Here is an 11,828-nt window from a genome sequence, read left to right as displayed (position 1 = left end):
CTCTGTGGCAGTTATTGGAGAATGCAGGAGAACCGACGGAGTGAGTCTCCGGAGCGAGAGCTGATCGGTCGACAGAGAAGAAGGTAAGCGGCGATAAAAAAAAAAAAAAAACCCAAAAAACTAGGTTGTGTTCCTCTCCTGGCACCGAGGCAACTCGGCGACATCGAGCAAGACGACTACCTGACGCCAACCGTCGGCTAAAATGGCTTTTTTTTTAGGCGCAAATTGCGATGGGTAACGGTCAGCTAGCATTAGCAACCGCTAAACAAAGATGGCGACTCCGTAACTGAAAGAGTGACGCAGTAGAAGAGAGGCGGGCTGAGGGTCGGGGTGGCGCCTGGTTGGACTAAAGAAATTTACTTTTTTAATTGAATTAAGCGATAAAACATTATTTTTATTCTCCACGTTAGTTCGTTTTTAATATGTTTTTAATATGTATGTTAATCTGACCCGTTATCTCTGTGCGTTTATGCATATTAATTTAAAATAAAGTTAATGTCGGTTCTGTAAAGCCACCTGACCTGGCAGCTTTAACGTTATTTAATATGAACCATTAACTTTCTTTCATGCTGGATCAACAAACAGGGCACTTATAACATAAACATTAATTTAAGTTCTGTTTGCAGCCTTTATTTATTAAGTCGACATACTTTTAAAAATGTTGATTAAATGGCTAAATAAGCCACGTGTAGCTCTGAAATGTAACCTATAACAGCATTAAAATCTAATTTACGTTTAAAGCATATTAATAAACCGACCTGTGTTGACCAAACTTGTTCTTAAGATGTAAGAAAACATGTTTGTTTGGTACAGACACCAACAAATGTGGCATCGTTTTTTTTTTTTTTCTAGCAAAAATTAAAATTGTGGTTGCAAAAAAAAGATCATTCACACTAATCTTTGCAACCGCAGTATCTGTCCAAAGTACCGCAATATGATTTTATTTCATTCTTTAACCATATTGTGCAACTCTAATCCGTATTAATCCTTAGATTACTCTATAAAATGCCAGGAAATACCAAACAAAAGTCTCTCTCGGAGTCCAACCTGATATTTTAATGTCTCGTTTTGTCTGACAAATAGTGAAAACCCCCCAAAATGTAATATTAATACCACACATGCCAAAGATTAGACAACAAATCCTCACATTAAAGAGTCTGAATCATGGGAATGTTTAGAAGTTTTGCTTGAATGTCTGAAACAATTAATGGATTTTCAGCATTGTTTGCCAATTAATTTATCGGCTACGTCCTCTGGTAGCTGACTAATTGTTTAACACACTCACTTATTAAGCTCTAATAATTTTTTTTCCAGACAATGAACAGGATACGAATCCACGTTTTGCCATCGAGCCGGAACCGGGTGCCCCAGACGCCTCGTCCCCAGGAGCCCCAGGCCTGCTCCTTCACGCAGCGACCGTGCTCTCAGCCCCGTCTGGAAGGCCTGGAGTTCTGCATCAAACACATCCTGGAGGACAAGAACGCCCCGTACAAGCAGTGCAGCTACGTCTCGGCCAAGAACGGCAAACGCTGCCCCAACGCCTCGCCGAAGGTCGAGAGGAAGGACGGGTGGGTGTAGAGAGTTTTAACATTTTGTGTAGACATCTATTTTTTTTTTAACATGTCTGAGCAGCTTTCTGACATCTCCCATGACTCCGTCGGTTCTGTAGGGTGACGTTCTGTGCGGAACATGCTCGCAGGAACGCCATGGCTCTGCGAGCTCAGATGAGAAAGCCTCCCTCCGGTCCGTCCCCAGAGGCACTGTTGTCTCAGCTGAGCGGGTACAACCGCGCAGAGACACACGGCGTCGATGGAGGCCGCTCCGAAGCTAGCCGTATTCTAGGTAAATGTTCCGACAAAGAGATACTGTAAACTGTAAGACACCTCATTGAAGTTACACTCGTGTGTATTGATGTTTTGAATCGGTAATTTCTCATGCAGTTTTATTTTAGAGTGTTTGAATGTGAGTTTAATGTTCACCCTCTCTGGACAGATGAGGACAGTCTGAGTGAGGAGGAGCAGGGTCCCTTGGTACTAGACCAGACTTGGAGAGGAGATCCTGACAGTGATGCAGACAGTGTTGACAGTGATCACGAGGATCCTCTAAAGTAAGCTGAGTTATTTGACTCTTGATGACACTCATATTTATGTTGTTGTGATTTTTCTTGGTTGTTAGCTCAGACATAAATTTCCTGCCTTTTAAAGAATAGCACTGTCCCAGTTTATATCTATGTCCAAAGACACACGGTGTATTAATTGTGTGTATAAAACTGCAAATTCTGTTTAAATCTTATGTTCTAATTGCAAAAACAGTATTCTATAACAATAAGAATATAGTACCTATTGTGTTTTAATGTGTTGGAGTTGTGACACTTTCCTTACTGATGTTGACGGTGAATGTTGTGAATCACAGACACGCAGGAGTGTACACAGCAGAGGAGGTGGCGTTCATCACTCGGGAGAAACTCATCAGGCTTCAGTCCCTCTACATCGACCAGTTCAAGCGCCTGCAGCACTTACTTAAGGAGAAAAAGCGTCGATACCTGCACAGCCGCAAAGTGGAGCATGAAACTCTAGGTAAATCTGCAAACATTTGCTTATTAACTTAACATGTTTTTCTTTGTTTACTTTACTGTTCCGCCGTTGTGTTTAGGAAACCATCACTCAGCAATATCTGTATTTGTTCACGTTGCTGTCAGGGAGCAGTCTGCTGACAGGACCTGAAGGTCTATCCATGAAGGAGAGGGAGAACCTGAAGAAGCTCAAAGCTCTGCGCCGATACCGTCGTCGGTACGGTGTGGAAGCCCTGCTGCACCGGCAGCTTAGGGAGAGGAGGCAGGCTGTGACAGAAGGAGCTCCTCAGGTGTGACCCCATCACAGTAGTGAAACTATTAGGACTTTGAGCTAATGTATGTAGCCATTAAAAATAGTTGTACCAGTCTTAATTTCCTGGTTGTGGAAGAAATACAGTTGTCCTTATGAAAACTATCAAAGCACAGGGGCTGTTGGTTGCCTACCACTGCTCTGTGTTAACCATTTTCAGTAAAGCTGCTTTATCACCACCAGATGGTACCTTTTTTTCTTTATTTAACCACCTCAGTTGAGGTTTAAAGCTGATACTAAAAGGTGATGTGCAAACACTGCAGACCACTGATTGGTCAGGACATCCTGAAATCCACAAACCCCACGTTTCTAAATAACCAACCTACCATCACTAGTGACCCCAATTTTCTTTTATTCCTGCAAAAAAAAACCAAATTCTGGTGAGTTGAGAGTGCAGCCGTATGAAGAATATGATCTTCTGATATTAGAGCAGCAGCTCCTTTTTGTGTGTGTACATAAGCGATGAAGAGCTTGGCGAATAAAGGCTGTAGCTCCCCAAGGCCAAAGTAAAGCTCCCTGTTGTTTCCCATCTGTGTCGCTATGACGATCAGCTCCAACAAACAAAATGTTATTCACTGTCATTGTGTTGCTGTAAAGGCAGAAATGACTGAAACTGACATCTCAAAAGGTCTGCATGCTCTAGAGTCCACTAGAGGTGAGAGAGTTTGATTTTCAGATGGTGCGTGTATAATAATCTGATAAAAGAAAGATGTTTTTGTTACCTTGCATTGAGCCTGAGACTGGATCACTTTCCGTGGAGGCCACCACGTTGAACCACAGTGTTTCTACAGTAGCCCAGAACGGCCCGACTGAACACGAGAGCTCTAGGTGGTGCCGTACCCTCTCTTCCTCTGACAATGTGGTGGCATCAACCAGTGTGTAGAGTTTAGCTTTTGCTTCCTTTGTCCATTAAAACGTCTCATTCTGAGGTAACAAATCCAACAATTCTTATTTTCAGGTGATTATACACTAATGAAAACACGCTTGTGACTATTATATTCCATTTCTACCAATAGATCCTCCCTAAATTGTAAAAGAAATCCTGTTGACTCTTTGTTTTTTTCCCCAGTTTACTGATTTTTATCTGATACTTCTTTTATAGCCACACACAAGAACAGTGTATGAGAAGTGCATCGCCTTTGTGGAGGGAACCCGGTGTACCAACCCCTGCCTGCCCATGACCCGGCACTGTGTCTCACGTATCCTCAGCCTGCGTTTGACCATGGCACTATGATCTGTTTCCATACAAAACCACAGATGTGTTTTCCTGTATTCACTGAAAAAGATATTAACATTCTTTTGTTTTTTCTTCCTTCGGCCCCGATCAAGACCGGCAGTTTGTAGTAGCTGCTGGTTTCAAAGGGAGCCTACATGAACTCCTTCCTGTGGTCTGTTGATTTCTCCCAGAGTTACTAAGGAGCTAATCTGTTCAGTTGGAAGGAACAAAACACCTTCTGTACCTTCCTTCATTTGAACCCCCAAAATCATTGTTTCTACTCATATTCCTGCACGTATTACAACTAGTGTGGCTAAAGTTTACGTTACATTACCCGGATTTTGTTTTACATTTTGAGATGGGAGCAGTTTCCTTTATCTGTCTGGTTGTTGTGGTTGTTTGTTTGTGTGTGGACATCGTGTCTCATTGTCCTTGACAACCGCGCACTCAGACATCTACCAAGACAGCAATCAGGTGCTTTTCAAAATGTGTCCAGGCCTGAAAGATGTCCCGTGTGACCGCACCGTGCACATGGGTCAGTCTGACGATCCTCGCTGCCCGCTCCACCTCACCCTGCCTCCCCCCATGTACCAGCCCGAGCAGGAACCCCCGCCACAGGAGCAGCTCACGACTGCAAGCAGAGACATGTATCTGAGTGCAGCAGAGCTTCAGCCCACAGAGAGCCTTCCCCTAGAGTTCAGTGATGTATGTAGACACTATGTTCCCCTACCACTCTCCTCTAATATATATGCATTGTAAAAACTTATCGTTAGATACTCTATGCTCGTGACTTTCACAGCTTCTGTAACTTCTTTGGTCCAGTTCAACAAACGTTGAGGAGGAGGCTTCGATCAGGGTTTTTCACTGGAAGCAGGTCAATACGATCACCGATCACTTGATCTATACGCAGTCTTCAACTTATCATGTATCTTTTTTTTTTTTTTTTAACTATTCTTAATAACTAAAATTAAGAGATAAAAGTATCATGAATTGTTTCTTTACTGGGAGATATTGGCAACATATTGCACCCTCTCTTAGAGACACAACTTAAACTGTAGCACGTTGGTTATTGGGAACCGCTTTGAGCTTAAATTTTAGCCTAATTTTAGCAAAATGCTACAATGAGACACTGACAGTTAATATACCAGACAGCCTGCCCAAATAAATCTATGCTCTATGTAAGAGACTACATGTAACTGTACTGTGGAATAAAATAAATGCATCATTTGATCGGCTCTTTACTCTGCCGATCAAACTGTTAAAGTATTACTAAATCCCTGTGAGAACACTTGCTCCACCCCACTAAACACAGGAAGTAGGTCCTGAAGATGGTCCGGTCTTCCCAAATCTCAAGATGGCAATGTACTTTGTTTCGAGTCCAACTCAGACCTCAATTCATTCTCCAGCTGCCCCCAACTGTTTCCACTCATCTGTATCCCCCCCCCGGCTGCAGGAGCTGTCTTTAAGAGAACATCTTGTAGTTGAGTCACATTCCCACCGCAAAGGAACCGCTCCATTTGTTTGTGACTGGACCAAGACCACTTCCCTCTGAAGGTTTCTCTGTGTGGTTGTGTTGAGCCACACCTGAGAGCGACTGCTGTGTTCTGATCAAACGGGAAAAAGCCAACAGAGGACTAAAGGAGGACCTCAGTCTATGAATGACAACACTGAACTATTAAATTTATCTGATTGTGAATTATCAGGAGTGATAAATATTTATGTAACCTCCTTTTTGGGAGTCATGGCAACAGAGTGTGTTTGCGATGATGATGCTGGATGCCTGTTTGTAAAAAGTCATTAGCAACACGAACGGAGCCAGAACTAAAAGGCAGAAATCTGTAATTGTTTTGTTTTCTCCAGACTAAACCGAACCACAGGTGTGAAACCTGGAAATAGTAAGACTGGTGTATTTTTATAAGAGTGCATTTTTATATTTTAAACCAGTGTAGTGATTTCTAACCCTGAAAAGTCCACGTGGTGATGCTTGCTTCCAATAAAAGTCCAGTTTGTAGATGATCAGAAGTTCTGATTTATCACACAGATCTTCACATTTGCTGTTGCAGTATTGTCTAATGTTTTTTATAAAGTACAAACCCATAAGTGTGTAAACAGAAATAAAATGTAACTGAAATGGTTGAAGTTTTAGGTAATAAATATCTCCTGTTGTACAGGACCTGGATGTGGAAGGGGATGGCATGCAGGGCCCTCCGTCCCCCTTACAGTTTGACACGGCCCTGGCCCTGGAGGACCAGACCATCAGAGCCATCGCTGAGGCCCCGATGGACATCCTGACCGGAGAAGACCCAGACCAGGTGGACCTGGACGCCTCAGGACAGGAGCTCTCAGAGAAAGATGTTGAAGCGATCATGGATGACCAGGTTAACTCTCATTTAAGGCCATCGTCATCGTGAAGCCAAACAGTCCTACAATTTCACTGTATGTCACTCTATCGGATCGGTCTAATAAAAGCTTGGTTGCAATCTGTGTCAGCACAACATCAATTTTAAGACAGAATATGTAATGATTGGTGAATCTGAGCTGGGATATAAATGGGGGGGGCATGCAAGTTAAAGGAAACAGTTTTAAAGTCTGTCTCAAAACAATCCTCACATGCCCGTATGTACATTAAAACTGTACCGTTCGTTCAGAGATCGTTTCCTAACGTGCATCCAGTCTGAAGGGGAACGATGTCCACAAACGGTGAGGTACTGAAACGTAGTCAGTCCGTATCATCTGCAGGTTGGAGAAGCAGACAGGAGTCCCATGACGACCACAGGGTCAGCAGAAAAATGTGTTTTAGCCACATAATAAACTCCCACTTAAAATAAAGTGAAGCTTGCTCTATAAGAACATTTTCACAACTTTACCTCACTGTCAGACACTTCTTCTCAATCTTTAACTGCCACATTCCTGTGTGGCAGCATGTCATAAAAGTGATTATGAGATGCAGGAGGATGGTGTTATAAACCACAGCGTACAGAAGAACTTGTACAAACATACCAAACAGGCTGAGGAAATGTAAAGAAGGAGGTAAAGTGATGAAAATTAAAAAGAATTTGTTTGTTTTTAGGGTAGAAGTTTTCAAACCGCAGCAGAAATGATTTATCGGAGTAGTTTTCTTGTTGGTTCCACTGGAAGAAATTGGGATTATTTTTATTTATTAAAGCAGGAAGCTCATAACTACACAACTATCATGTAAACTGTGAGATTTAAACACCTCCATAGTGTTTACTCTTTACTGATTGAGCCATAGTATAAAAGAAAACCCATATGAATTTTAAAAAAGTGTATTTTCTTATTAACAGTGAGATCTGTATCACGTCCAACCTCACAGCTCTCTGTTTATGTTTACAACACTGCCATCTAGTGGTTGGGAGAGTTCAAACACAAGAGTCTTCACTGGGTTTTATAATCAATAGAATATCATAGAATAAAATATCACAATAGGGCTTTTTTTAATATATTTTCTTCCACCCATATTGTCCACATACAGCGGACGTCCTTCCCCCTCTATAATCCTCCTGAACATCTTACACAGGCGGTCATAATATGAACTGTTTGTAGTCAACACATTTCTGTCATTGTCAGAATATGTGTTTCATTTGGGGTTTTTACGACACACAACCTGTTTACGGTCAGCTCTGTGTGTTGTAAACAAACCAACTAGCACATAAGAAAAGCCCACATTACTGGTGGAAAGGTGAAACACACCAAACCCATAACTGCTCCCGGGGCGCCGCTACGTGGACACCATCACTCCATATCTACGCATATATAATAAGTACAGGAAAGAAGAAAGAATTTCAGCCATTATTGAAGCTTTCTTTGGCTGACATTTACACATTTTTAAGCCCAAAAACTGCCCCAGCATTAAATCTACTCCTGTCTCCTCCTGTTCTTCCACCTAGGTGGTGTCGGAGGTCGTCGGAGGCGGAGAACACGCCACTGATAATTCACTCCAGGACATCGACGCCGCTTTAGTTGATGCTCCCAGATGAACAACCTCTGCAAGCACAAGAAAGTTTGATTTCCTCAAAGACTGATGCTGAGTTGACTTCAGAAGCATTTCCAATATTAGACTTTAACTGATCGTCCTTCTGTTTGTCAGGTTGGGTGTATTTATTATTCTGGGTTAAATTGCCTTAAAATTGTACCCAGTTAGTTCCTCAGTGGTTTGCATCAGTTTGTTATAAGAGAGGACGTCTCTCATCCATAAATAAACTATTTTATGACACTTGTGTTTGAACTCTTCTGTAGACATATATTCACAGTCTGCTTAGAACAATAATGTTTCTCTGGTTTTTCTACAAAAAAATATATAATTTCCACATTAAAATCCTTAAAATCTCATTAAGATTTCCAGAATCTATGAATATGGAAGTTTAAGCAACCAAAAACTTGACAATGATGATTTATATAACGGACAGAGCTTCCAGGTAAGAAGTGTCTTTAACCTGCATTCTGTGTAACAGCCAGCAGGGGGCAGCTCCACTGGTTGCAATAACACTGATACCATTCAGTCTTATGGAGAAATGAGTTGACTTCTCAGTAAATTTATGAGCTCAGTAAACAGTTTCCTGATGAGTTTCTGGTCTCAGTCTCTAGTTTCAGTCTTCTTCCATACAGCATGATGTTCATTTAGTAACTGATGGTCCCATTTAGAGTAAAACAGACCATAAAGCAGGGTATGCTTTAGGGCGGGGCTACCTTGTGATTGACAGCTCATTCTCAGTGAGTCCGTCCAGCTCAACGCACCAAACTGTCAGACAGTGCTGATCAGATATGGATCCAGATTCTGTTGTTGACTATTTCTCTCCTCAAATCTGTTCACAAACACATTTTACTGTTTATCTGGAATACGAGAGCGTGTCTGACCAGCCGTCCCAAAGTGTCTTTATATCTTTCTCGTCTCTGGACGTTTTCGTTTGGTGGATTCTTGCAGACGCCATTAGGAGCACGAGGAGGAACCAGATTATCTGTCAGATTATCCGTCTCAAATATGACAAAAGGTTCTTTTTTATAAACACGTACTGCAGCTTTAAGAGACGGCGTCGCTTGTCGCCTGTGATTTGTGTAAAACGAGAGATTTGGATGAATTTTTGAGCAGATTATTTCCAGTTTAAGGAACTTTTTTTTTACAATTATCTGTCTGTATTATGTTGTTTTAAATCATTTTTAACAATCATTCAGACTTAAAAGGATTCTTTTTGGACAAATTTTGTGTTTTCTTGTCCATTGTCCGTTTGACCATTATTCTATTACACAATTTACATTGATGGCAGAAGAACAAAATGTTGAGATATGAGACTGTTTATGTTATTAAATATTATTATATATAAGTTTTCTAGCACGCCTCAAAGGCTTTGTGCACCCCAGGCTGGGAACCACTTGCCTTTGGGTACTTTTGTGGTCCAATTGAGGCTTCGAAACTATTTGTGATGTCACAAATCATGCTCATAGGCCCCGCCCCTTTAAAAAAAAATAAAAATCAACTTTTCAATGAGCTCAAAGAAACTTTCCACTTCCAGCAGATGAATGTAAAAACATCCTTCTTGTGTCAAACTCTGCACAGGCATCATTCAAACATCCAACTGCAGGAAGAAGAAGAAAAACAGACTTTTGATGGGGGGGGCTTTAATGATCTCCAGATCTGAACAGATTTATAACCAGTACAGAAGTATTTAAAGTGTGCAGAGAATATTTTAAGGTCCCTGTAAACCACGATATACAGGGAGCTTTTTAAGTATATGGTGAAGTTATGTTTGGCAGCATGGGACAGCCTGAATGAGAAAAAAAAAAAAAATGGGGCGGGTAATGCAATTTCATGCAATGACATCACTTTTCCTCTCAACCCAAAACAGTGAACGCCGAGGCGGGGAGAGAGAGCCGCTGCTGCCGCTGCAGGGAGAGAGGAGCCCCGGCGCTGCTGCACCATGAACACAACACTCTCCCACATATAAACTCACACACATCTCTCTATCATGGATCCATCATGAGACAGCGGCGACAGTTTCCAACCAAATGAGGTGAGTTTTTATGAACCAGGAAAATGTCGTTTCATTGTAGCTTGGAGGAGGGGAGGAAGGAAAGAGGGGTGAGGAAGGAGAGAGGGGTGAGGGTGGAGCGGGGGAGAGATTTGCTGGATACCGACACAGAGGCTTTGGCATGCTTTTCATTGATTTAACATCCCCGGTGGAGTGGAGGTGTGAGCTGGAGATGAAGCTGAAAGATACGGTGTAGTTGGTGTCATTGAACGCCGCTGTGGTTGCGGGAGAAGCGAAGGGCGTAACGGCATTACGCGTGTCGGGGGGGTCGGTGCAGGGGTTTTTCAAGGGGTGGTGGGGCTGGTTTTAAGGGCCTGTCCCAAGAAGAAAAAATGGACATTTTCCTGAGCCCCTGTCCCTGTATTACCGTGTGACTGCATTAACATGGGAGCCGGTCCATCCCTGTCGCAGTCTGTGGCCTCGTTGTGAGGGTGGAGAGCTGAAAGAGGAACATGGAAGAGGAACTGTCACCTCAGTGCGGGAAGTGCGTGAGGTGCGTTTTATTTTCTTCCATCTGATGCAGAGAACATGGATTATTGTTGTTGTTGTTGTTGTTAGTGCAGTAGACAGTGATACTCCACAGTGTGAATGTGTCTGCAGCAGAGAGGATGAACCACCCTGCTTTATGTAAGTTAGGAGAGTTTATATTAATTACACACTGCATCAAGACTCCTTAAATCCTTAAAAATAAATAATAAATAAAATAATCTCAGGATTACGCAGATTTTGTTCATTTCTAAAGTTTTCCTGTTGGACACAAGATGTCTCCTACTTCAGTGACTCCCAACCTTTATCACCTCTGACTTAATTACATGTTTCATGGATATTTTATATTATATTCAGTGTAGAACAATAACTGCAGAGAACAGCTGATAAACAGTGAAACTCAGTAACTGCAGGAAGTTTTTAGCAGATTATTTCCTGTGAATATTGATCGGAAATTAGTTTTTTCTTATATTTTGAGGAGCTTTTTATACAATTCTCTGATAGTATTATGTATTTTTATTTTTTTATTTATTTTTAACAACCATAAAGACTTAATAAGAATCTTTTTTCTGACAAATTCAGTGTTTTCTTCTCCCTGAGGTTCGGCCATTGTTCTCTTACGTTGTTCTTCGTATGTTTCTAACACAGGACGAGGTTGTTTAGTAGATAATCGGAATTAAAAAAATAATGAACATAATGTTGAAATATAGTCCTACTGTGTATATTTTTAAAGTCTTCTTACACCCTTTAAAATCAAGAAGGCCTTTGCGACCCCCTGTGAAGCTTTGGCGACCCCTAGTGGTGGTATACAACCCCCCCCCCATGTCACATGTGTTAAAGTTGCACACTGGAGCAGGAAACAACCACCAGGCTTAAATCAGCCTCGCCGTAACGACGTTAGAGAATAAATTAAGATGGGAACAGGCTTGGGAAGTAATGGATTACATGTGACTGAGTATTCAGGTTACATTTAAAAAAAGATTTAATCAGATTACTGTTATATTTAGTAAAAATGGGGGTTATTAGCAGGATTACCAGTTTAAAACACATCACTTTTTCTTTAAAAGTGTCTTTAACTGAGCAGAGGAAACACTGATGATACAAAATCTGAATATTTGGTGTTGAGGTAATGTAGAAGTAACAGAAAGTAGTTAAGTTACATTACTTTAACATTGTGATCAGTAATCAATGCGTGATTAA

General features: G+C 41.5%; 1 protein-coding gene and 1 non-coding gene across 4 annotated transcripts; both read left to right on the top strand.

Annotated features, from left to right (window-relative positions):
- Positions 1–10,084, top strand: kansl2 (KAT8 regulatory NSL complex subunit 2). 3 transcript variants are annotated; one of them, XR_007887575.1, is made up of 11 exons: positions 1–83; positions 1,315–1,568; positions 1,670–1,842; positions 1,993–2,107; positions 2,413–2,576; positions 2,699–2,862; positions 3,985–4,081; positions 4,550–4,803; positions 6,270–6,476; positions 8,007–8,206; positions 9,960–10,084. XR_007887575.1 is itself a non-coding variant. In XM_051424312.1 (10 exons), exons 2-10 carry the CDS (start codon positions 1,318–1,320, stop codon positions 8,094–8,096), a joined length of 1,515 nt encoding a protein of 504 aa, XP_051280272.1. In that variant the 5' UTR covers positions 1–83; positions 1,315–1,317; the 3' UTR covers positions 8,097–8,332. The 3 variants fall into 3 exon arrangements, 2 of the variants coding, with proteins under 2 accessions (XP_051280272.1, XP_051280273.1); XM_051424312.1 differs by lacking the exon at positions 9,960–10,084 and having other exon boundaries at positions 8,007–8,332; XM_051424313.1 differs by lacking the exon at positions 9,960–10,084 and having other exon boundaries at positions 6,270–6,534; positions 8,007–8,332.
- Positions 4,197–4,330, top strand: LOC127378183 (small nucleolar RNA SNORA2/SNORA34 family). Its single transcript, XR_007887882.1, has one exon. It is a non-coding gene; the product is annotated as a small nucleolar RNA SNORA2/SNORA34 family (small nucleolar RNA).
- Positions 10,085–11,828: the final 1,744 nt, after the last annotated feature.

The sequence above is a fragment of the Dicentrarchus labrax genome, unplaced genomic scaffold (assembly GCF_905237075.1).
Source record: "Dicentrarchus labrax unplaced genomic scaffold, dlabrax2021, whole genome shotgun sequence".
Taxonomy (NCBI): Eukaryota; Metazoa; Chordata; class Actinopteri; family Moronidae; genus Dicentrarchus; species Dicentrarchus labrax.
This window is presented reverse-complemented; position numbering and strand designations above follow the sequence as displayed.